The following is a 27,319-nucleotide window of genomic DNA, read 5'->3' as shown; positions in this document are numbered from 1 at the left end:
GGGTTCAACAAGGTGAGGTTTATAATCCCCCTGCAAGGGGGAGACGGACACATGCCAAAGGCCAAACTTGACCTTGATGGGCAAGATGTACAAATTTCCTGTTTATACAGAGAGAAGATGCTGAACACTCATGCAGTCTGTGCTAGTGTATATACCGCCTGGCATCCCACTGCTCCAGAGCATCCTTATTATCCCTGTGCTGTACCATCCACTCATGGCTCTTCCGCTCTCAGGACCTCTATCCTGGGCCCCGGGTATCACCACTGGGCTGGTAGCTGCACTCAGTATCTGGGCTGGTGAGGGACAGTTCCTGGTCCTGCTCAAGTGGGGTGAGGCAATGACAATCGTTGCCAGATTCCCCAAATTTCAGGCTCTGAGAACACTGATGAAATTCCCAAAATAGGGTGTTTAGGTTCTGCAATAACCCAATGGCAGGATAAGTGATTTAGGCTTCTATGGGCTGCCTGAGAACCTCTTCACCTACTTGTAGCTCTTTCAGTGAGCAAATGACTTCTGAGTTCCAACCCCCTGAGCATCATATGCTGCCAGAACAGAGCTATTTAATCCACACACATCACAGAGAAAGCAAGAAACTAAGAGGCATGAATAGTGTCTTTAACATAGTCTCATATTTGGAAAAGCAGTTTTAAAAAAACAATTGAAAATACAAGATAAGGTAAGGGTTACTTATGTTTTAACCTTATATTGCTTGGCCATTTTTACATATAAATTATTGCTTACTAGCTTCGATAAATACACAGCACAGTCATATATATATATATATTATATATATACACAGAGGCAGAAAGCATGGAATATGGGAAAGAAAACACTGTTAATGGCAATTCTGGTAACTCAACAAATGTTTCATATTTACCAGTTCTTTAAATGGTGGAAAACTACCAAGTGTAGTCCCTGAGAAGTTAGGTAGACACCCTGATGGCGGGTTCTCTATCTTCTAATTGTTAATGCAAGCTGACAATATCACAGCAGCCCTAATTAATGATACATTAAAAGGCAAGATTTCTTGCTTCAGGTCACTGATTTCATCCCAGTATTTAATAACAGTGTAATACGAATACAATAAATAGACTATGCAAATAAATATTACTCTGCTAAAAAATGTTTAGTATATACAGCTTTGCTTTATACAGTAATACATTTTCATCTAACTTTTTGGCAATTTTTAAAAACTTCCCCCTCCCCACCAGTTTTAAGCAGAACTGGCCCACTCACTAAGAAGCAGGCTGAAATTTTAAGGACATGTTTTTGAAACATTTAAAAGAAATCTTGTGTTGGACCACTGCAGAAGACCTGATCGTCCCCATTTTAATGTTTTTGCCCAGTTTCTGAGAAGCCTGGATTGGCTGCGCCATTTAGGAACATTCAGTTCTGGATCTGCGGTGTCTGTCCTGGCTAGAACAGACTTGCAGGGCTGGGATATGGGTAGCAGTGAAAGCCCAGCCCCAGGGATAAGAAGTCATCACTGGTACTCTCTCTTTCATGCCGCGATTTCTCCTCCACTCAGAGGCGAGTATATATTCATGCAGCATCCTCTCCCTGTGGACTAGGCAGTGTGAGCACTGACCTTATCCACATGCTTCTAAATTCGGTGTATGCTCCACACTACCTGTTTGTGGTTCTCGGTCTAGGGAAATGAATTTATTCTAAACATAATTAAGGAAACTAGAAAAAAGTGAAAGCAGGTCATGTGTATCACTATAATCATTTGGCAATTATACAGATGACAAAGAGCAAATTCAAAACACCACACTCTAGGGAACACCTGCAAATGTGTATGTAAAAAAATTTTTTTTTAATGGCAAGGTTGTGATTTTGCCTACGGGGTCCTGCATTCTGCTGTCTTGTGCTAACTTCTAAGCAGGGCTAGTTTGCTGGAACGCTGACGAATCCAAAGACCCATAGGACTGTCTGAGAGTTGTGCTGTAACAAAAAGGGCCCACTTAGAAGTGCCCCCGCACCACCTGGTGCCAAAGGTGGCAGATTACGTAAGATTTGCAGAGTGAGCGAAGACTTTATGCAATAATAAAACTCCAAATAAGAGCTGGCAAAGAGCTTAGCCATCTTCGAGACCACACTTCTAGCCAGAACAAACTCTATTCTGAAGAGGCCTTGGTGAATATCCAGAGGGGGTGCATGGCCCATCCTATTAACAAGGAGCACTCAAGCCCCACCACTGTCCACCAGTGAACAGCTCAGATTCCTTAGAAAGAGCTTTCTGTTGAGTAAAATCTGGTTCTCCCAATTCAGGCTTGAATTTTTAATTCCAGATCTAAAATTCTGCAAAGCTTTGGAAACTTCTGAGAGCTGCTGCCTGGCAAACCTCTGGAGACAGTTGTTAAACTTCAGAAAGATGCAGAGATTTTAGACATTCAGAAGACAAGGATGGAAAAGCAAATCTCGACTGCACAAAATCCTCCCTTCCCTCTGCTACCCCTAGGACCACTTAACCATGGCTGGAGGAAGAGGTGAACAAGCATCATTTTCTCCCCAGCCAGTTTCTACCCATGTCATGTGAGATACTCTGAAGTCACTGTACAAAATGCATTTAAACACAACATTTGTGTAGCTTCATCTGGCTCCGTGTGCATATCTGACTTGGGGTCTAAGCAACATGCAATATGCTAAAATAGTTCTCCACGGAAAATTAGTCCTCTAAAGGTAATGTTCTGCTAGGAGCAATGTAGTTCTAATGTAAATAAAAATTTGAATTTTGAAACACAGAAACAATGTCAGGATGGCCTTATATGATTACATTGGCCAAACCTTAGTCCAGGGCATAGGAAAAAGGTGAGAACATGCTCTTGTGCTGTAAGCCCATGCTATCGTTAGTAACTGCGTGAGGAGGGCTGTGGAGGGTTTGCTCAGCCCAGCCATGAGGGAAGTCTGCTCTCCGGTTCTCACGGCTCTGGTGTCCTCCTGTGGGCCACATTCCATGATGGCAGCATGCAGCATTTCTCTGAATGGACCAGCCCTGGAGTATGCCCTTCTATAAAACCCTGTAAATGTTCAGGACTGAAGTTTTACATGCTGGGCCAAACTAAGTCTCTCTCAAAGTTCTCTCAAACCTTCTCTCCACATGGTTCCTTCCAGCAGTATCTCAAGCTCAGTGTGGTTCCTGAGCCCAGGAAATAGCACTGCTATAAAGATGTTAAAAAGCATTGGACACGCCTCAGTAATGAGGATGAATGAGGTGTTGATGAGACAAAAAGGAAACAGGTCTGTGTGGGCATGAAAGAGATGAACAGGCAGGAAGAGTGAGAAGTGCACCAAGACTCCTGCATTTGGAAAATGAATGGACCAGGCCCTTGCATTTTAGCAAGGTGACAAGTATCTAGCAGGCAGGGGTGGATTTCATTATTTTGACCCATAGGCTGTTTTGTTCATGTGAAGGTTGAAAGAAATCCTCTAACCAGTCCTTGAAAATATCAAGAGGTCTTATTTGCTACAGGAGCCTCAACTGGTAAAAATGGGAATAATAAGAAAAGATTTTACAAGACTCAGATTTTGGAAAAAAAAAAAAAAAGGCAAATTATAGAAAGGCTCCCTGCTTTGGCTGGTAGTTGGACTATAGGACTTCTAAGTCACCAACATTAATCAGACATTTGGCTATTTCAGGGCATTTTTCATTTGCCAAAACACTGGTAATTACCACTATCTTATTACCTAGAGAGTGCGAAGTGCTTCACTCATTAAATGTCACTTAACCTCCCTGCACTGGCTGCTGTCATTCCATAGTGTGGGCAAGGAGCCTGTATGAGGTACGCAAAATGCATCATCAGGCACAAGAATGCAGACTTTTGTGACTCTGTCACCTCAGTAAGCAGTTAGTGAGTGTTTACAATGTGTCAGGCACTGTGCTTTTTCAAAATCATATTATGTCCAATAAAAGATAAGAGCCTGCTTACAAGTATAAAGAAAATCCCCAGAAATTAAACAATGAGTCAATTTCTTAAAGATTACTATTTTTCCTTATTGGCAAAGCAACTTCATCTACCTTGCCTATAGCTGCAAATCAGTTGTACAGAAACTAATTTCACCTGCAAGCATGTGTCAATAGTTGATTGTGGTGCAAAGTGATGCACACCTTGACATTGTTCATCTGCCCATCACAGCATGGACGCTAGCTGCAGTCTTCACTAACTCCCTAGACACAAGTGGCTTTTGGTGACATCATAAGTTGTATCAACAGAAACCTCTCCTCCCTGGAGATCTAGAGATGCTGTCTCTGTCATCAGGTGTTCAAAAGAATGACTTCTTTGACAGCTTATGGACAGTAATCTAAGACTATGCAAAGTAAAAACTCCTTCCTGTTTCATGCACGCTCTTAATGAAATATTTGGTCATTGCATGTCAAGACGTTGTCTTGTCTTGATGCTGGCACATCTCATATTGAAAACTGGACTGGATCAACAATGTGATCATAAGAAACCAGGCTTCTCCATCTCAAGAATGCTTCTGACTCTCCTTCTGCCTTCTTGTCCCGAGAGTAGCATGGAGAAACCTCTCCCCCTCTCTGGTGGCTGACGTCACTTCCTGAACACGCTTTGGCTGGCTTTCCTGTGAATGTCTTGGGTTATACTGATAAAACTCAGCAACTTCTTTTCTCACAGGAAAGCAACGTGCTTGGCATAGACATTCCCATAGCTCAAAGTGCTGCAGATACAGGGGAGGTGAGGCAGTGGGGCTCACACCCGAGGCTCGATCCTGTGTGAGAGCTCAAACAGAGCCTGCTGGCTGTCAATGACATACAGGTGATTAACATAGGACTTTAACTCTTGATGATCTTTTGGAGACAGGTCACCTGTTGTTTAGAGGGGGAAAAAAAGACAATCTCAGGAGAGCAGTAATGCTGTATCTACATACCAACAAAACCCCACACTAAGGCTGAGAAAATGTACCAGGTGGGTTCTCATTAGTCAGAATCCCATAAGAGGTGTCCTTGTCCTACAGTAGAAATGCTTTTTCAGCTCAGAATGGATTCCTCAGGTCAGGCAATCAGACCGGCAGGATATTTATAGCATTTATTACCTAACATTGTATATTATTTAGAAATTACGTTATTATCTCATTCCACAGATGGGGAAACTGAGCACAGTCACGCAGCAAGTTAAGTGTCACAGCCAGGATTCGGACCCAGGCCAGATGGTTCCTGAGTCCTTCTAGGTAGGCTTTTATGGCAGTTACCTGTTTAAATGGCCAGCACTGGCTCCTATATCTCAGTCTAGAAAGCGTTGAAAATCGCTGATAATGTATTTAGCATATGAATGCAATCACTCTTTTTTTGTTGTTTAGATTTTGTACAATTCTTCGGTATTCTCATTTTTTGGGAAAAAAAATTTAATGGAGCAATTGAATGAACAGATACAACAGAACAGACTCTAAGATGTGGTTAACATATGAAATAGCTTCAGAAAGTATGTGTATAACTAAAGTCTATCCAGAGAAGGATAAGACAAGGGGCTTTTCCACTCACATATCTAGGGCAGTCAAGGAATCGAGGGGCCAAAGGAGGCTTTAGTGCACTGTGAACACATCCACACCCTGCTAGCGTCCGTGCTGATAAGGAATCAGGATGAAGCAGCATGAACCAAGGGCAAACCCATGCACCATAGTCAAACACACACACACACAAGCAAACCATTTGAGGCTGGGGAACACTGGCCAAACTGCACTACAGTAAAACAATGGAAAGGTGAGTGGCGAAGACATCATATCCTGTTGCTTTGTAGATTATGCATGGGACAGGCAGGGTGAGCTGCTGGATCTCAGTTTGAGCAGAGGGAAGGGAAATGCAGGAGGCTGAGCATTTTCTTATAGCATTTTTTTCTCTTGGTGAAATCCCCTTTTTTCTCCTCTATAACAGATGCATTTTATGAGGAAATAATTTAAGACCTGTATGACATGGGTGGCTTATAATTCTTAGGGTTAATAGAAACAAGGCTTCCTGGTTTTAGCAAGTAAACACACTAGGAGTTAAAGTTTATACCATCCCACCTGTTTGAAAGTAACAAAAAGCTGTTTTATTCCAGAATGCCTTCTCTGGAAGACGCTGAGAAAGTTAAACATTGGTTTGGATAACATGATGCTACAAAGGTAATTTTATGTTAATTTTCAAGCCTTAAAAAGATGGCACAATAAATGGTTCTAACCATGGCAACTGACATTTGCATGACACTTTATAATGCATAAGTGACTTGACTAACATTTTCATATTTTATCCCAAATGCTGACATTGGTTTACTATGCTCATATAAACTGTTAAAATGAACTCGGATAATTCAGTTCCCAAACCAATTTTTAAAGATACTGTATATAAATATTAGAACATAAACTGGCTTGATAGTTACTTAAATTTCTCCTTTGCTTAGTACACAGAGGGTTGCTCTCTGATGAGTGGGAGGTTCAAGGCAGGTTCAAGGCCACACAAGCTAGTATAACTATCACCTTCCTGTCTATACTTGGAGCATATATAAACTTGATTTCCTTGGTTAAGTGAGACTGATATCTTAGAATTAGCTGAATCCCCAGTAAACACTTGGGAAGCAAAGGAGGATAAAAGCAGTATGAAGCTGTACTCATCAGCATTATGCTTGTACATTTCAGTGAATCTCTGTGATGATGTTATGATTACTATTTTTATTGTAACTGCATTGCACTTGTATGCTTGATGAAGAATTACATAGGTATATTAAAGTGGTACTAATTGATGTGAATATTTAGAAAATTAGGTCCTGTATTTATAAGTCTCCTTTTCAAAGAGAAAACATAATCCACACAGAAGTCCAGTTCCTCACTTACTTTGTTGGGGGACAATATTGCCAGCCTAGACCAGCACTGAACAGAAAAGAATTCTTAAGCAGGTGTACTCAATTGTTAGTAGTACTTTTCTTGAGAAGTAGGACTCTGATTTTCTACTTTATATATACTTCTATATTGTTGAAAAAATTGTTTTACAATGGGCATGTCTTACTTAAAAAATGAAGTTGAACTGAGTGGTTGCCTTTGATTAATTTATAATTATTGAACTCTATTTTCTATTTTTTATTACCCTTTGTATCCATAGGATCTGTAGAGGGTAAAGGAGAGGGCAAGGAGGTAAGGCAGACTCAGTCTGAATAATGGCTAAATAAGTGAATCTCTCTGAGTCTCTGCTTTTTGTTCTACACCTACAGGGTTAATAATCCCCATTTGCTAGGACTGATGTCAGGATTCCACTGCCCATGTGAAAGCTCCTTCAACTCAATAAAGTTGATTTCCTTCCTTCCTGCAATGTTCTAACACCATTTAAACATAGTATAAATTATGACTGAGATTTGAAATGGAACAAATATTCCTACATACATTAGTCTCAGTGGGGATTCTACAAAAGTGCTCAGAACCACACTTCTGCAGCTGAAAGGCAGCTCCAGACAGGAAGTTTTTGTTGGAGAGGAGAAAAGATTCTGGAAGGCTGCTTTAGGCACTTTTACAAGCTATAGTCCTATTCCAGGAAGGCTCCACGCAAAGAGGTTAGGGACAAGGTCACCCCTGCTAAACTCACCAGTGATTTTGAGCCAATGGGCAAGCAAAGCAAGACACTGTGGGGACAGGAGTCAGCAGGAGTTGCGGGGAGGAGGTTTCTGAGTGTGTAAAGTCACTCTTCACAGCATAAACTTGCTGCCATGAGGGGATAATAATCTGCCATATCTTGTCTTCCTCTGCATCCCAAACATGCAGTGAGGAAACAAAGAGACAATCTACTATGTATATACAATATGCATATGTATATACATATGATACTTTTCAATCTGTTTAAATTGATTACCACCCAATACTTGTGACCACAGTTGGTATCAACGTAGAGTCAATTTACATTCCACACCTGACTTCAATTACTCACCAAACTGGTTAGTCCTGCAGTGTCTCAGGGTTCGGACAGTGTCTGCGATCATATGCTGTAAAGTAGAACAGGAAACACATCAATGGAAGGGTCGCTGAAGGTGTTACTGAAGAAGCAGTGCCTGCTATGATGGAAGGATAATCTAGCACTCTTGGCTGTAAACAGAAGAACTGTATTTGGAGCTGGACGTAGCTTTGATTCTATGGAGTTTGGATTATCAAAGAATATTTAGTCCTTGTCTGCAAAAACAGTAGCACCAGAATGGGTGAGGTGGCTCTTACCTGTAATCCCAGCACTTTGGGAGGCTGAGGTGGGCGAATCACTTGAGGTCAGGAGTTTGAGACCAGCCTGGCCAATATGGCGAAACCCCATCTCTACTAAAAATACAAAAAAATTAGCCAGGGGTGGTAGCAGGTGCTTGTAATCCCAGCTACTCGGGAGGCTGAGACAGGAGAATTGCTTGAACCTGGGAGGCGGAGGTGCAGTGAGCCGAGATCACACCACTACACTCCAGCCTGGGTGACAGAGTGAGACTCCGTCTCAAAAACAAACAAACAAAAAAACAGTAGCACCCAATCTGAATTGCACAGCTTCTTACTGAGCCATGAGAAAATACATTGTAGAGAAGTGCAGCACTCCCAGCCCCAATCACCCTGTTCACATTTGCACATGTGTTTCACTTCAGGGTATGTGTCACCTCCTCTCCATGAAGCCTTTCTGAGATGTCCCTCCTGGACTTAGAGGTTCCAATCTCAACATTCCCACTGCTCTTCGTACAGCACCTATTGGCTTTGTGTCATTGTCATTGCTGTTGAACTTTTCTCCTTCTCTAGACCAAGTACCACCAGAGGGCTTTGCATGTGCAGAGCCTACTATGTCAGACACATTGACTTACACATATGGGCTGAATGGAGGTAGGAATTTTTGTAGATTCAAAGGTTCAAGTATCTTAAATTGTAACTGGAAATGAGATACTTACAAAAGATGAACATTTTCTAAAACATTAACATCATTTTTTTTTGTTTTTTGAGACGGAGTCTTGCTCTGTCACCCAGGCTGGAGTGCAGTGGTGTGATCTTAGCTCACTGCAACCTCTGCCTCACGGGTTCAAGCAATTCTCCTGCCTCAGCCTCCTGAGTAGCTGGGATTACTGGCATATGCCATCACACCCGGCTAATATTGGCTAATTTTGGCTAATTTTTGTATTTTTAGTAGAGACGGGGTTTCCCCATGTTGGCTAGGCTGGTCTCGAACTCCTGACCTCAGGTAATCCAACCAAATTGGCCTCCCAGAATGCTGAGATTATAGGTGTGAGCCACTGAGGCCGGCCAACATCAATATCTTTAGAGACCGTTTTCTGTTCATAGTTTATATTCACGTACAGTCTTCAATATTCTAATTTAATTTCTTTCCTTGAAGTCCTCACTGATTTCCAGGCAAAAGTCTTCTTCTTTTTTTTTTTTTTTTTTTGAGATGGAGTCTTACTCTGTCACCCAGGCTGAAGTGCAATGGCGCGATCTCAGCTCACTGCACCCTCTACTCCCTAGGTTCAAGTGATTCTCCTGCCCCAGCCTCCTGAGTAGCTGGGATTACAGAGGCACACCACCACACCCAGCTAATTTTTATATTTTTAGTAAAGACGGGGTTTCACCATGTTGGTCAGGCTGGTCTTCAACTCCTGACCTCAGGATCCACCCACCTTGGCCTCCCAAAGGGCTGGGATTACAGGCGTCAGCCACCCCGCCTGGCCGGTAAAAGTCTTCTTAAATGTACAGCTGCTTTGGACAAGATCCCATCATCTTATACTTGTGTACTTACAAGAGTCTTCTAGCTGTCTCTACCACTTTTAGTTTTTCATGTTGAAGGAAGTAGCATTTTGGAAGCATATACGTATATGCCACAGGAGGAACTAGAATGCAGTATGTTCTCTTCCAAAATGCTATGCTAGCTGACTTAATTGCCAGAATAATCTCTAAATACTATTGTTTTCATGTTCTAGTTCTCCTGAGAATCAACAGTAGCTCTCTACTGTGTTTCATATCACAATACAAACATCATCCTATTATTCAAGAATTAATATCATTCATTATCTGGGCCTCCAATTTGGGTCAACATCTTTCATGTCCCGACTATACACATTGAGCATAGGATCACCATATACACCAAACCCTCAATGAATTATTGCTGAAAGAATATTAAACACTAAAATATGTTCTTACTTAAAATTCAGAATACACAAATATTATTTGAATATGACCTACTGATTGAATTGTTGTCATAACCATATTTCTAATGCACTTCTATTTGATAGTGGAAAATTGAATAGGACAGTGATTATTGCAGTAGCTCAAGCTGCATTTGTAAAGGAAATGAGACCTGACTCATGTCTGTGCATGTATTGTTCAGTTTCCTTCCCCAAATTTTACCACTTTTCCCAGGTCAGTTTTCTCATTTTAAGCTCTGGCGTCACATTGATTTCTATCATATGCCATTTGCGTAGCTTGTGCGAGGCTCAGACTGATGTAAGGCTCGGTACTGGGTGTGGCATTGAAACCTGAGTTCTGGTCTTCATCTTTAGGCTTTCTAAAGGGGGAGGGGGTAGACAGGGTAAAAGATGATGCTCTTAACATCGAGGGATAAAGAGAAAAAAGAAATCATTTGTTTCTTTTTATGAAACAGTTTGAGATGAAAACATTTCCAGTCGCTGAGGCAGCAAGGAATGTAGCATAAAGAACAGAAATCTCATTAGACCTGATGAGGGCTTCTGGATTTTCATGGGGTCTGACTCAGTGTACTGGCCTGCATCAGCCAGATAAAGATAATACACTGAATTATCTGTTAGCTGGCTTAAGTTAATGGTCCATCATGAGGAATTGACTTTTCACAAGTTAATTCACTTAGGTTCTACTGGTTCATTATTGTGAAAGATGATCCTGTTTTACCTTTAGAGAAACCCAGCCCTTTGCTAAGAAATATTCCTTGAAAATAGTGTTTCTCCTAGAAAGGTCAGTCTCATTCTCCAGCATCCAAGTGTAACACAGGGCTATATATGACATAAAACTGCTTTTTGTCCTGGACACAGTTTTATCCTGTCTACTCTGTGTAAGGAGGGGTCAGCATGGGGCGTGCTGTGGACCAGGAGCTCACTAGTCCCATGTGCGGAGCCTGCCCTCTGAGGAAATGAAGAGCCCATGCCTGCCTGACAGGCTTGTGTGTGCGCTATGTGCCTGCTGTGTGCATGCTGAACTGCACCCATTTCTTCATTCTTTTATAAAATAAAATTTCTCTTTAGGAATTTAAAATATTATTTATGCCATGCTACTCCCTTAAACTTTCTCAAAGAATTAAGGGTATGATGATTGACCCTAATAGAAGTCATATCATTTAGACTTCCTTCATTTCCAGCCCTATGGTTAGTTGGCAGTCTTGGCATATTTGAGAGCTGGCGTTAAGAGGCTTCTGCTGGATTACTGGAGAGAGCGGGTCAGAAGGAAGGTGGGAACAAGCTTTCCACAGCTTGTTCCCATTTGTGACTTTACGGACTTGTTCAGGTTTTTTTTTTATTATCTTGTCACTTTGGTGGCACTATCTGAGGGGGAAATGACATAATGAACTTAACAAATTCACTGGTTCACTTTAGGGAGGTCAACCTCATGTCTGCCCTTAACAACAGGCAACAGCCAGCTGATAAAGAGTTTAGTTGTTCTCTCACGGCCCCTTGGACTAGTCAGGGGAAAGGATTACTAGGCCTTTCCAGGGAATTCCACTTGGCATGACACACCTCATCCCACATCTTCACAGATGCTCCACAAAGCTCATGTGTTGTTCTTAGGGAGATGTGTTGGCCAGGAAGCGAAGTAAATATTGACCAAAGGCTTCATATTCCCGCAACTGTTTCACTAATCCCAAACGCCAGGGATTAACCTGCTTAGAGGCAAGAATTCTAGTGCCTGCAGCCTTTCATTGCTAGTAAGTGCCCTGTGATCTTCAGAATATCACACAGCAACACAAAACACGTACAAAAAAATAACACTTTATCCATTTCTGGCTCTGTTGGTTTGACTGTAGCATCTAAAATAACTGAGCTCTGATTCCAAAACACTTACTGCAGAGACAGACTTGAAAATGTATTGACATAGCCACTTAGAAAAGCACTAGCTGTGAAGTGATGGTCTTCGGTGTGGTTAAAATGGAGATAAAGCAAGATATTCTAAGACTGTATTCTATATTCCAGATGCTTGGGTTTTGGGGGTTGTATAAGAGCCGACTACACTGTTCCCGAGCTGCCTCACCCTACATGTGGGGAGTTGGCTGGGTGAGCAGAGCAATGTACTTCTGAGGCAAAGGTCAGGTGCCAAGCCTCAGCGGGACTCATCAGTTCCTACTGTTCTTTGATCATGGTCTGTGGTCCCTGCCTCACTTAACCTCCTCTCAAGTGCCTGACTCAGCCTCACAGGGAACCAGGGTCAGTTTCTGCAAGAGTTCACACAAATCCATCACCATTACTGAAAAGGTCACTCAAAGGTCAGGATCTGTGGAGCAGGGTTACTGGTATCGTCTTTAACCACGAAGGACAGTTTACTCTATGACACTAAAGTTCATCTGTCAGATAAATCCATTCCTCTTGCAGGCAAGTGGGTCTCTTTGGAGTACTTCTATTTTACAGTTGCTCAGTTCTTATGGGTAACCCCTCCTTTGCTCAAGGGCAAGTCAGAAAGGCTTGGAGGGGCCCACTGTCTTACAAAGCACCTAGGAATGCCCTGGAAATCATTCAGGAAGCAGTGGTTCAGAAACATTTAGAGAGGACTGCCCTGGGAACCTCTTGCTTGTGAGGAGGGAGGGTACTTTGCCTGAGCCGCTCTGGCCATGGTGCTCAGGGGTGGCACCCTTTGTCCATAGGCTGATAAAGGAGTGGCCCTTCCCTTCACACAAGACCCTGCAAATTCCAGCCTCACATTAAAGCTTGCAGTCCTGAGAGACAAACATGTATCCCCAGAAGAGGAACTTTCTCCCTCTGTGCCTTGAAAGCACGCAGGCTGAGACACTGAGAGATGCCTGTAAAGCAGTAAAACATAATATCCTGAGTGTGGATTCCTCCTGACAGCAGCCTTACAGTTTTAGCTGTGGTTCAATAATATACCCTCAATTCTTCATCTTATCATATTCCATTTTTAAAAACAAAAAGCAGATTTTCATATTTGGTTCACAAAAACCTTGCTAACATACTTGTTAATTGGAATACATTTTATTGGCAGCGTACAACATGCAGCAAATAAGCTCCTTGAATGAAGCAAATAAGCTCCTTGAATTCGCCATGCATCCAATGGAGAAAAGTACTAAAACTATTTGTTTCCTAGAGCAGGAAAGAAAAGCATACATTTCTGTTACTGTAAAAAAGGGAGAGGTAATGAAATTTACGTACCAGCTTTTCAAAATTGACAAGATTATCCAAAAAAGTTTTATTTCCTTCATGAATAAATGTTACATCTGAAAATTAAAAACAAAAAGATGTATGTATCATTAGGAATGGATCATGAGTCAGGGCTGAAGAGGTCTAGGTACAATGCAACTTATTCATTTTTCCTAAACATTATGGATCATTCCATGCACTTGGAGAGGCAATTTGAAATTGGATTTATGTGTTATTTGATGTAAAAATGCATAATTTATGTGTGTGTATATGTGTGTGTGGAAAAACAGTGTAACCTTACTGAAAGTATATATTTTGCACTCATAATGAAGTGTTTGACTTCAATCTGCTTAATATAAACTAAAGTTAGTCTATAACTTAATTATTCCATTATGTGTTTAAGTCAGAAGACTGAGCAGAAAAGGACTGAATACCCAGAAACAACAGGATTTTATTAAGTATGTGTTTGCTTTTTACAAATCCCTGGCAAAGTGTATGGGACCTGCTTTACTTAAAACTACTAGTTAAGATATAGATTTAGATGTTTAAATTTAAATTTTTGGTTCCCAAAGTTGATGTCTGATTGTGTACCAGAAATAAGTGAGGAAAGAGGCAGGCTTGAAAATATCAAGATGTCTGGCCCCATTCGACTAGTAGAAAGCAAGCATCACTGACGAAAATAAAAGGAGGAAAGTACAATGAAAGTGCATTTTCAGAGGAAGAGAAAGTTAAATTTGGTTTGAGGCTCACTGCATTTAAATGAGTGAGGATATTCATTAAATATCTCCTGTTGGCTGCAGTAAACAAAAGAGTGCCTCCTCAAGACATATAGATTTGGAAATTAGTTACATTAAATAAAGTAGCAACTGAAGCTCTGAGAGTGGATGACTTAGCCATAATCGGATCAGAGGGTGGATGACTGAGTATCAGGGAATCCTCACAGACAAGTATCACAAAAAGAAATACACTAAAATTTAAAGCATGTGCAAATAATCATGTTATATTACAGACATGGAGAACCAACCAAATAAAAACAGCCTTCAAAAATCTTGTAAAAATAACCTGATAGAAAAGAGGGGAAAAGACTGTCTTAAAAACTCCTATAAATACAAAATGAACGTATTTGCTTTTAATCAGGACTTTTATTCTGCTGGTGCCTACAGGGTAATTATGACATAGGTGCTCCTAAAACCTGCCACCAAAACTCTGGGCCACAAAGCTTTTACTATCACCAGGAGGTGACACTAGTTACACAGTTCCAGCACACACTGATGCAACCCTCTCCTCAAGGTGTTATACACAGCTTCCAGTGTGGACTGAAATGTTTTCATAAGCTTCTTTTCCTTTTCCTATTTTTTTTTTTTTTTTTTTGCTTGTAAACTGATGTCCTAGTAGGAAAATGATTCACAACTAATTACACAGTCTCCTGACAAACTCTCTGGTTATTTTATTATCTTTTGAAATTTTGCTTTCAGAAAATAATTACAAGCTTTCATTCCGTGACACGGTATTTAGAAAAGAGAAGTCAACACAGGTTTTACCTTTTCTGTGTAGCAAATGCAAACCTGTGCACACTCTGTCTACATTAAACACCACCTGAAGGTCTGGCCTCTACTAACTCTCCAAGAATTCCAGATTTCAAACAGCTTCTCAGAGTGGCTTAGTCCATTTCCCCTGCATTACAGGTTTATCCCTCACCTGCCCCTCACCCCTCTTCCTAGGGATGATGAGGAGGGCAGTGGCAATAATGACATCTTACATTTATTAACAGTGTTAGACATGGCTCTAAAGAGCTTTAGCTGCATTAACTCATAAGGTAAATTCTAGGAGGTAAGCCTGTGAAGAAACTAAGGCCTCAAGGACGTCTATGGCTAACCCATGCTCACAGCTATATGTGTCAGAGCCAGGATTCAAACAAAGGGAGGCTGACTCCCCCTCACCACTGTGCCTTTCCAGGCACCTCAAGTGGAAAGGACTTGGCTTTTCTTGCTATCAGGTGCAGTCAACCTGCTCAATTTATAACACATGAGCTGCCCCTGCAACACTGAAAGTGCTTCCCTCCTCACTCCCTTCAGGCAGTCCCTCCTGCTGTCAATCTCTCCTCTTCCTAGGTAGTCCCTCTCACTCTTAGCTCTCAGTAGAGTGTGTGGCGGCTCTACTGAGGGGCCAGGGCCTGTCAGGCTGGTACTGTCTAAGCATAAGGCAGGGAAGGTGCCAAGGGTGCTGGCCAGGTGAGAGGGGAGACAGGCTGGAAGGTGCTGCAGCCCGGGAGAAAGGGAAGAGTTCAACTGGCTACAGGTTTCGATGCAGTTGAATGGCAGGTGCATGACACGGAAGGTATGAGAGAGAAACAAATGAGAGGTTGGGCTGAAAAAAACTAAGATGTCAGAATTTAAGTCATGGGACAAGAAGTAGTTTTGGGGTATGAGAAATGAGCAACTGCCAGACCTCTTTCACCTGGAGACACCTGAACACACCCCAAACATCTCCTGAAATAGAACTGCTCAATGAAATGACTTTGAAGAGATGGCAAGTGGAAGAGGAGGAAGAAACATCCAAGAGTCCCAAAATTCCTTCCCTTCAGAGCCCCACACAAATCTGCAACAATAAACTCCACTCTAAGACACATACATGAAACCCACCACAGGAACCCCAGTTTATCCTCAAACAACTAGATGATTCACTCCGTCTCCAAAAACAGCACATGATCTACGACTCCTTAGATCCTTAGCTCAGCTGGGTCTTCTCCCCAGCACTTAGTGTTTCCCATTCATCCCTTTCTGACCAAGATTCCACACCACAGTAAGGGGAAAGTACATCAAAAGGCAAGAAATTCAAATAAGAAAGAGGAAGATTGAGGGCTGGAAGGATCCTCGGGTAATCCACTTAATTGATAATCTGCAGGCTTACTGGGAACTGACTTTCAAAAAACGCAATATGGGGGTCCTAATCCTTCCTAAACACCAAGGAGTTCAATTTGGTCCCATTTTTCTAATTAAAAGCTACTCAAAGTAGGAGGCACAAGAGAGGGGGAGACAAAGAGCTTTCATTAAAAACTAAGTTGGTTGTTCTAAAATAGTTCATTGAAACTTTAAATTATGTGATTAAAAAAGCCTAAGAATTAATGTTGTATATTTTTGCCAAAATGTCTCATCTTAGGCATAATATACATGTTTTATATTTTCATCACATTTTCCTTGGAAATTATTTCAGACAAAAACAGTAACTTTAAGTACAATGAAGTACTAATACTATATGTTTTTATAATGACAAAAAATTAAGACAAAGGAAAACTAAGTGCTTATTTAAATTCAAGGAAGCTTCTAATAAGAAAATAACAAATGTTTATTTCTTATTCTTTTGAAATGAGTAAATGTGTTTTCAGTAGAAAAAGGGAAATTTGTCTTGCTGCCAACAGAGGTCTCGATAAACTCAGCAGAGCAGAAAATTGCATCTGAGCTAAAATGTGAGACACTTGACTGCACTAAATATTTTGGGGGGAAACCACTAATATATGGCAGAAGGCTCTGTTCATATCTAATTAAGTTAAAGAAATATTGTCAACTAATTTCTCATTACCTTAAAAGTATGTGTTGTTTCAAAATTTTTTCTTCCTACAATCAATTCCTTCCTACCTCGGTCCTGCTTTCTATTGTCTTTATTTGTGTCTAAATGATCCCAAGTGTTACTTCCCACCTGCCACCTCCCACCCTCTAATTGAAGATATTTTATTCCACAAATAAAAAGCACAGACCTTCTCTTAAAAGCAAATAAATATGAAGAGTCAAATAAACTTTTAAATTATTATTTGGGCACCACAGTGTCTCTTTATTTCACACATTTGTATTTAACAGAATATTTTCGGCTTGGATGAAGCATCTATGCATATCTATCTCCATTGTCCTAATATTATATTCTTGTTTCACAGAGATTCCTGCTTCATATTTGATGAAGGAAGACTCAGTGAGTAGCTGCATGATGTACAGCAACTCACAATAATTTTCCAAGCTCTGGCTGTTCTTGAGAGAAGCTGAAGAGGAAATGCCAGCTTTATTGGGTATTCGAGGGGCGTGGGGGGTGGTGGCAATGGAAGGAAGTGGGGAATGAGGATGGCCAGGCCAACCAGCAATTCAGTTCCCACACAGCTCATTTCCAGAATCACGTGTATGGGTCCAGCTATCGGGGCCTGGCTCAGCAGAAGTTACAAGCCTCTGAAGAGAAGAGGCTGGATGAAAGAGTATTCCTACAAAACCCCTTGAAGGAATCAAAATATGGCCAATGATAATGCCCAAACCCCCTTTCCCTGGAAGCATACAGGTAAAGATTTACACTGAATGTCAGGGGTATACACCAGATTAAAAAGAGTTTCCTTTTATTAATCCCCTCGGTTTGAAAGAGAGATCACTGAGATCTCATCAATAAATTTAACTAACATGTTTCATGATGAATTATTTGGTGCTTAGTGGCGAGTAGTCAGTGGAGTAACTTGCAGCTATCAAATACTTTCCCAACTCAATTCCACTCCTGAAGCAAGGAAGTACACTTCTCCAACAACACTTTTCAAAAGCTATATTGCTTGTATTGACCAAAGGTACTTCTCATACAACAGCAAATTGTGGGCTGCGTCTCTTAAGTTTAGGTTGCAAAAATAGAACATGATTGATCACCATTTGGGTTCTTTATGCCAGCCTTATTCTTGGTTGAATTTGGTGGATTGTTGGCTCAAAGAAAATAATACAGGGCTTAGAAGTAAAGTAAAATAAAAACACAAATGTTTCCAGTGCCAAGTTTTGTGAGTCAAGTGAAAATGCTTTGGTGTCTGCTCAAACACAATTACGTATTCTAGGTATCTCAAAAATAATCGGCTATTTGAAAAACAATCACAAGGAAACACAATTAGGTCTGAATGTCAAAATAACTGTAAAGAGACAAAATGAGAGTCCCTTTTTTGCCCTCAATAGTTAGAGTAATAAATTTCTGAAAGATGAAATTACATGGCATAAGAGATAGAAAATCATTACCTTTAAGCAATAAGGGCATGAAAGGGATTTTTGGTGGCTTCATCTTTTTGAATGCATCTCTGTAGGCTTTGTGATTTAGGGAAGGATCCTGCCGAACCAAGCAGATTACAAAGAGAAAGAAAAATCAATGTGCTATAGAAACAATTCTAAATCCACTTTTGCTACACAATTTGAACATGACTTAGATATAGAGAGATTCCTCCTAAGAACAAAGTAGATAAAGGTTTCCTAGGAGAATAAACTCACTAAATTAGGGCAGGAAATCTAAGCAATGAATGAAACTCAAGTTATTGGTTTACAATAAAGGGAAATGACCGCACATGAGAGACATCTTTTGATTGTCCTATTATTTTCCTCAAAGAGATCCTTTAAGTACAGTTTCTTCTGCATAATTTATATCATGAGTTAACCCAAAGTCTCTTGTTAGATACACCACCAAGAAAATCTGTCCTTGTAACGCACAGACAATGCAGAAAAAACAAGAGGATACTGTTTTATTGTATTCTAAAAAGAAACTATAATTTTTAAAAATTTCAATCTAAGAAATCATAAAAAGGAGAAAAGGGAAAAAGAATAATGCATGAGACACTAATTGCATGCTAAATTTATACTGATTAATTTTGCAGGCTTTGAAATGGACTATACTTAAAAGTCTGCCTTCTAAAAAAATCACACTAAAAGGATTATTTTCACTACCTTTTTAGAAGGAGAGGAAGAAGCATTAACTGTCAACTTGCTTCCCTCCATAAGAAGCAAAGCTACAGTTTCATATACAAGTAAACTAGTCTAGGCTACCTGACACGGTAGAGTACAAATACCAACCACTATAATGTAGAAAGAAACTAGACCCTAGCAATTATTTTAAAGAATAAGTCCCCTTTGGCTCAACTACTTACTGTTAAACTTTCAAGTTCAGAGAAAAGTTTCTTAAACTTCCCAGGGATTTTCTAAAAAACAAACACAAACAAAAAACAGAAGGTCACAGAAGTTGGTTATTTTCAGAGGCATCGAAGGGAGTTTTCATTACGTTGTTTATCTGTGTCACACTTCTGAACATAAATACCTCTATCATCTGTTCTATCCTGATGGCTTCTCATTATACAATTTTCATCATCCCTTTAATGTGATCTTCCTTAGGAATGCTGCTTAAAACAGCTTAAAATAACAGCCACATGATTCAGGAATCTAGTTGGTTAGATATTCCACATACTGGTCGGTCATTTAATAAAAACTTAGACTTCAGTTCCATATCCTACCTTTGACAAATGCTCTCATCTTCTTAATAGTCTTCCTGAGTGGGAAATAATTATGTTGGCTGACATTTTTAGCATAGATGATGTAATTTTATTTCACAGCATTGGGCTAAATAGCGAAGGGCCAGGAAGACCTTAAGTGACGAAGCCTGCACTTTAATGAGTGGAATCAATGAACTGAAGAGCTCAGCCATAACAGGTACCATGCAAAGTGACAGGGGATGGAAACAGGCCATCCTCCCAAATAAAAATTCAGGCCTAAGGAAGAAGGGCCTGGAATGTTCCAGCCTGCTTTTAACATGGCTAAGTAAAAAATTGGGTGCCTTTCAATATTGACTTAGTAATCTTTTGTGGTAAACAGCACATATTTAAAGGCAGCCTGAGTTTGAACTCTGACTGCCCTTTCTAGCTATGTGGTTTGGTGTGAGTCAGCAAGCTCTCGGATCTGTTTCTTCAGCTGAGGATGTAGAGACCACTCATGAAAAGTACATGGTCCTTGGCTGGTACTTAACAAATGCCAGCTATTAACACCAACAACAAAGTATAAGAAGATATTTCTGGGATTTTTTGTTTCTAAAAGGAATCAAAACAATGAGGCAACTCCTACAATAATTAGACTTTTACATTATTTAGAGATAGATTTTTTTCAATGTGATAATTTTGAATCTGGACTCAGTTTATCTCAGGAAATGGGTAGTTTAATCTGTTTGGAAACTACACACACACACACACACACACACACACACACATGCACGCACACACACACCCCCCAATGAACAGAGGACAAATTAAATGAGAAGACACAAAATGGAGATATTTGCAACTGATTCCAATCTTTTTCTAAGCTGCCCACCTTAGTCTGTGGGACATCCCTCACAAATGTCCCAGTGGCACCTCAAATCCAACATGTCCGAAGTCGAACTAAGTGATCAGAGATCAGCCATGGAACAAATCTAGCCATGAGCTACTTTTAGGAGGTCAAGTTTTATTGGATTGCTGCCATGCCCCTTCATTCAGGCACATACTACAGCTGCTCTTTCACTCCAATGGCAGAGTTGAGCAGCTGCAACAGAGACCATGTGGCCTGCACAACCTAAACATTTTTCCTCGCTGGCCCTTTACTAAAGCAGTTTGCTGACCTCTGATCTATTTCTTTTCCTGTATTATCTATTTGGGAAGTGTGATCACTTTCCATTCATCCAGTCACCAGACCTGGAGATCCTGTGGTCACCTCTGCCTGAGATGCCCATCCCCACACTCCAGTAACTCCAGTAACTGCAGGACCTCGAAGGCCCTGCAGCTTGAGGCTTCTCATTCGAGTTTTCTCAGCTACCCAGAGGCAGAATGAGTCCCTCCACTTGCTCTGCCCTGGTCCAAGACTTCTGTCATCACAGGCATGCTCAGTTCTCATGTAGCCATCTCCTGTCTGCCATGGCACTGATGCAGTGTTCTGCACGTAGCAGGCAGTCAATGCACAGATTAAACATAAGCTGGTTGAATCTAATTGAGTTATTTCTCCTCTCAATTTTTCCAAATCAGTTTCATTCAAGGTTTAATTCAAATTCACTCCCCACTGACCCTTGCCAGCCATTTGTTTTCCTCCTACTCTAATGAATCGTGGCATCTGTCACCCATGTCTTTCATCTTGCTTTGTGTGTGAAGGTCTTGTTTGCTTAAGCAGAGCAGGCGGGGCTTTCATTTTTTTTCTTTTGGGTCCCTTTAAGGGGGACTGACTCTGACCCTTGGGTCAGCACAGTGCATTCTTTCAGGGTATGACCCCTGACTGAAAGAAAGCGAATACACAGGTTGCCCAGAGACCTATTCCGAGAAAAAGACAGCTGGCCTATCAGCTTTTCTCTTGTAGGAGTTTGAGTTGGGAACCATGAAGAGAATGGCACAGTCAGTGGTAGGAACTAAATCTGAGAGGACTGTGAGGGAGGCTGAGGAGACCACAGTGAGCCACACGCAGGCTAGAGGGAGAGGCATGATGCTTAAAGAGCAATGATGAGGGGAGAAATGGTACATAGGGAGGTAGCCAGTCAGGAAGGAAAGGAGAGCAAAGGAAACAAAAGCCCAAGGAAGGATGGTGAGGGGACCATGAGTGAGGCAGAGTCCTGCGTCTGTGTCTGGCTAAGTTTAGGGGTATCCCCAGTTTCAGGTCTTCCCACATGAATGTCACAGTCCACACGTCAGACCTTGTGCGAACTTGAGTGGGCCTCTGCATCTCAGAACCCAAACAGCCTTCAGCATGCAGAGCCAGGATGTGGGAGGTCTGAAACTTTAGAACGTTTTGTGGATCCTCTTTAAGAAAAAGAATATAAAATTACTTTGCTTTCACAAATTTTACAAAAATACACATCATCCACGTGAACACATTGCCAGGGGCCCTGCAAGTGAGAGGCCTTGAAGCTTAAACTCATTAGCATCACAGCAAACGCACTTCTGAGCACACATCATCATGCAGGGAGACTGCGGGGACCAGCCTGGAACGAGAACTGCACTATCAGGCAGGACAGAGGGGAAGACTAATTCTAGCTGGGGAGCACGTTACCATTTTTATCTAGTTCAGACACATTATACAACCGTTTAAAGACCATTTGATCAAAAAGATCCCTACCACCTTGACATATGACTTTCAAACATTTTTAGTTTAGTAGTACTTATCTCATTTAATCCATGTAAGTTACTTTATTTCCATTTTATGTGCCCCTCACCATGGGACTCCAAGGCTCACCTCCCAGGTCTGCGACAGTCGACTGACAGAAGCAGTGTTGAGACCCATCACAATGGCAAAGAAAGAATTCAGGTTTCTCTGGGCTTTGCAGCTATAAAATAAAAGAGAGTAGAGGACACTTTGAGGAAACATTCTTTCCCCAGATAATCACAAAAGATAAAGCTGAAAAGACTCTCCTAGGCCACAGAGCTCAAGAATTCTGCTCTACAGCCTACGTACCTCTTACTGCCCTTCAGCTGTCTCTAATGCCAAAGAAATGATGCCAAACACCTCAGCTCACCCTTACCTAAAGGAAAAGATCTGTACTCTTGACACCCTCCTCATATTTCACAAGATTCCTCCTTTTTTACCTATGTTGTGTGCATTTACAATTTCAGCTGAGCACTCTTTTAAATTCATGTTTCTTTATATATGCCCCACTCTCCTTTTAACAGTTCACTAGTCCCGACTCCTTCATCAAAACACGTTTTTTCATTTTTTGACAGACAAGCCCTTCTCACCTCACAGGTCTAAGCTCCCCCTCCCATTATATTTAGGCACATTTTCTTTGCTACCAACAAAACAGCTACTATAATATGTATATATTTTAAATATGGCATATATTAATGGGAATACTGTTCCACATTTCTCAGTTAAACAAGGAAATGAAATGCAAAATAAGATCATGTTGAGCTCCATTCACTTCATGAGGCTATCCACTCTGCATAACATCAATCATGCCCAGAGACTTAACTGGTCAATATTCCACTAATTTCCAAAGCCAGCTAAAAGGGCTTGGAGTGGCAGCGGGAGCTCGGGATTTCAGGGCAGCCAGAATAGCCTGTGAATTCCAGGCACTCCTTTATCTGGAGAGCATTAGAAAACAACCTCTCTGAGATAGGGCTTTAAAATAATAAAAAAAAATTACCCTCCCTTGATCGTTTACTATGAAAAAATATGAAGTACTTAGCAGTAAGCAGAGTGTGTATCAGGGGACTTGTGATGTTTGTTTAGCTTCCCTCAGATGCCATCCCTTCTGACCTCTCCACCAATGTCTCACATGGAATCTGGGAATAGTGCAGATCTTGCCTGCTTCTTCAGTTAAATACCATGTTATATTATATACTATGGATTATTTACTATCATTAACAGCTATGTAATATTTTATCAAAAGAGCATAGTACATAATTTATTCCTCTATTGTGGACAATGATTTTCAATTTTCCCTGTTACACAGAATGCTGGAATAAATTTCTTGTATATACAACTTTTTACTGTATTTGTGATTTTTTTCCCATTACGTTGGACTTCCAGTCATTCCATGATTGGTCAAAAGCTGTGAAGACATTAAAGGTTCTCGATACATATTACAAACCGCTGTCCCCTAAAGCTATACCGATTCCCAGTTGCATACATAGTGTATGAGATCACCTAGTTCAGAATCAGGAGAATAAGCTGAGCTGTGGAGTAAGTAGGGAGACCCACAGCAGCTGTGCTCTGGCAGGCCCTGCCTACACTGGCCTGCCCAGAGCCGGCCTCACAGGTTAGGTACTGCCTGAGTCCAGCTGCACATGGCTCCAAGCAAGGAAGGCTCAGGCCTGGGGGCATTCTAGAAGTTCCATCCCCAGAACAGTGGAACCTAGAAAGGCCGTGTTGCCTCCACACCTCATGCCGAAGGTATCTGGGGTGGACACACATCTCGCAGGCAGCTTGCTGCTGAGCCTCCACTGGGCATGGTCTGTCCCTCTCATGGTCCTCCTGTCCAGCTTTTGGCTCTGCCATCAGTTCCTTGGTAATTGTGAGGCCCTGTACCTTCATCCAAGTGACCCCTTACGTGGTTTTTTGCCAACTTTCTCCTGGGTAGACCCTGCTTGGTATATTCCATGAATAAACTATAATAAGATACCTCCCAGTCTGTGACTGGGAAACCTACCTGCATTTGAGAATCACTGCTTTCACATGGTGACTGCCCTTCCTCCTGCTGTTCACTTGCCTCATTTTACTTTTTCTGACTCTTCACAACCCTGAACGTTCCCACCAGCTAGAACAGACTTGAGTTAGTGCCCTCTCCTCAGTTGATGTTTTGAAATACCAGCCTCCTCTGCAGAGGCTCTTGTGGTCAGTGAGAACTGCTCCATCCCCCTGCTGGAAGCTCCAGTTGGAAGTCTCTCTTACCCCTGGGTCCCTTCACCTTAGGATATGATGGAGGCCCCACTGCTTATGCAATCTCTGCTAGATAGTAGGTTCCTTAAGGCTACAGCATATGTCTAATCATTTTTATATTCTGCCCATCACCCAGGTTCCTAGTACACAACAAACCTTTTAAACAGCATTTGCTGAAGTAGAAAACAAGAACTTCTGGAGAAATGGTTTTATCATTATTCATTATAAAGATGTCTATTATTCTACTTTTTATTGAGCTTAATTTATCTATGTGAAATCTTAGAATTCCCATCTTTTTATCTTTTAGCTCCTCATGAACAATTTTCCTGGTCCATATAGCTTTCTCTTTTAGTCATATTTTAAGGAAAAAAACCCATAAAAACACACATATAACTAACATCTAAATCTGTTAAGAAAAAAAAGGAATTCATACAGACATACTTTCTGGAGAAGACAAATTGATACAGTGCAAATATTAGATGCCATTCCAGGCTGGAATCCTCTGTTAAGGAGGGTCATTCATTCCATGATAAGAACAGACTGTCTGACACTAAACATTCCAGTTCAGCAAACACTCCTTTTGTCTTTGTGTGAGGAAATAAAATCCACTCAATTCACAGAGGTGGGGGATGGGGATGGTGAGGAGGAGGGGAAACATGAATATGCAAATAGGATGCCTCAGGCAGGAAAAACGCTTCATGATTGTGGAAATTCCTATTTTCCCTTGGTTATTCCTACTAGCATGATTACAGGGAATTTAACTTTATGTTTCTGTTGGCATTCTATTCCACGGGTTAGGGATAGAGACCACTACCATAAAGCATTCAAGAGCATGGGGCCATATGGAGAAGATGTGAATATATTTCATTTCCCTGAGGATAGATATAATCTTATAGTGGGAACTGAGCTGGGTGGTGTCATCTTACTCCTTGGAACATTAATTTCCCACTTATCCACATAATTAGCATTTATAAGAAAGCTTTTTACCCAAAAGAGCCTCACCTTTAGGAATTTTACAAGTCATTTTGGAACACAATGGCCAATTTTTTTTAAAAAAGCATTCACCATAAAAGCAATCAATAAGATTTAGGCATATCTTGTTATCTATCCTTCCATGCCCAGTCACACCAAATACCAGGTCAGGAATCTCCATGGTCTCTTCTTGCCTAAGAAAAATTATCCTACTCTTGGGGTCTCTTTGCTATAGTTCAATGTACTAGTTTCAGACCAACCTTCCTGAAAGATAACTCTGATCATGTCTCCCACCCAAAAACTTTCAAAAAATCCCTTCTCCCTTCTCAATTCAGTTCAAACCCTTCAATCTGAAATTCAAGATATTTTACAGTGTGGTCCCCTCTGTCTTTGCAGATCATTCTCCCACAACTTTCTTACAAATCCCCCTCCACTCTAAATCAGAAGAGGTTACTGTCTCTAACCACAGGCTCTGCTTCACTGTCTCCACTGAGTTGGCCTCCCACAGAGAGTGTAGTCTTTTGAATTCCTACCTGTCACATCCCACCCAGAATTCAAATAGATTCAAAGGCAACTTCCTTCACCAATGTTTTCCTGATCCTGCTTCCCACACCCTTGGGGTATGAGCTCTCGCTCCTCTAAAGCCTCAACAGACTTAGATCTTCTTCTAGGGCATTCTCCCATTCTATTTTGCACAGGAGCCAGCTGAGATATAGAATTACCCACTGACACACTGCAAGCCTCACAAAGGCAGGAACTGTGTGTAGACTCAGTCTGATTTCCCCACACTACCTTGTACACATCTGTAGATATAAGTGATCAATATATAGTTTCTGAATATGCTGCACTGACATGTACTTGAAAACTGTTTGATATAAAAACTACTTTGGAAGACAAAGGAGAAATAAAACTGGAAGCCCAGGAAGTAAAAGGAGCTGGGGAAGATTTTGATTCATGCTCCCTGCTTCTGCTGGGGAGCTGTCCAAAGAACAGACCCTTGATATGAATCTGGTATTTTAAGAGACGCTCCTAGCAAGTTACTAAAATTTCATTCAACATTAACTGAGTCATTGCTATTTACCAAGTTCTGTACCACGCACCCAGGTATAATGATTGATAAGAAATAAGCCCCTGTTCTTTGAAAGCGAACACAGCCTAGTGAAGAAATCCTATATAAACAGATAAATTTAATAAATATAATAAGTTTTCAGAAGGTAAAAAGCATATCTGTGCAGAGGGGAAGTAGAGGCAGTAGCAGAAGTAGTACCCCTGCATTTGAAAATCAGGGGTAACTTCAGGAAGGAAGTAATATTTGACTGAGGTCTTGAAGAATGGCAGCAATTTTGCTGGGTGCAAGTGGCCATTCTTGGCAAAGCCAACAAGTGTTCAGGGTTGGAAGATGGTGCTCATGGGAGAGACAGACATTTAGAGTGGCTAGGGCATGGGGTGCACCCAGGGATGAGGCTCAGGGGGTGGGGCCAGCCAGTGCAGGGCCTTCTAATGAACGAGTTCGCAAAAGTTCATACTGTGGGCCTCAAGGAGCAATGAGCAGGTCCTGATTGCCACTTCTGCAAATCATCATCCCCTTTTTTCTTGCCTCCTGTAGCTCACCCAGGCACACTGTAGTTCAGCTGCAGGATGAAGGATATGTGTACTGCCTGCTTATTAGTGCTGAGGCAGAGAGCATAGTGCTTCTGTCTGATATTTTGACATTTACTTTAAGGTATAAATACTTGAAATGCAAAGACATAAATATTCAAAAATGGACCTTTTCAGCCATTTGGTCATTTAACTCCATATTATACGCTTATATCCCAACCCTTATCACATAAGAAAAAAAGAAAGAAAAACAATGTACTCTCTCAAGAAGACTAGAGGAATGGC

General features: G+C 41.1%; 1 protein-coding gene across 3 annotated transcripts in view; it reads right to left on the bottom strand.

The window, feature by feature from the left end:
• Positions 1-607: 607 nt before the first annotated feature.
• Positions 608-27,319, bottom strand: part of RAPGEF5 (Rap guanine nucleotide exchange factor 5) — a 239,947-nt gene continuing 213,235 nt past the window's right edge. For 2 of the 3 annotated variants that reach the window (XM_024250329.2, XM_063726054.1), the window contains 6 exons: positions 22,322-22,412; positions 19,231-19,281; positions 18,335-18,422; positions 13,326-13,390; positions 7,904-7,958; positions 608-4,825 (listed from right to left, as the gene is read on the bottom strand). In XM_024250329.2, the coding sequence (XP_024106097.2) occupies positions 4,710-4,825; positions 7,904-7,958; positions 13,326-13,390; positions 18,335-18,422; positions 19,231-19,281; positions 22,322-22,412 (466 nt within the window). In that variant the 3' untranslated portion in view covers positions 608-4,709. Of the gene's footprint in view, positions 4,826-7,903; positions 7,959-13,325; positions 13,391-16,669; positions 17,344-18,334; positions 18,423-19,230; positions 19,282-22,321; positions 22,413-27,319 lie in introns of those variants that run through there. The other variant, XM_054559399.1, reaches the window with a different exon arrangement.

This window comes from Pongo abelii, chromosome 6 (assembly GCF_028885655.2).
Source record: "Pongo abelii isolate AG06213 chromosome 6, NHGRI_mPonAbe1-v2.0_pri, whole genome shotgun sequence".
NCBI lineage: Eukaryota > Metazoa > Chordata > Mammalia > Primates > Hominidae > Pongo > Pongo abelii.
Note: the sequence above shows the minus strand (reverse complement) of the source record. Positions and strands in the feature narration are given on the sequence as shown.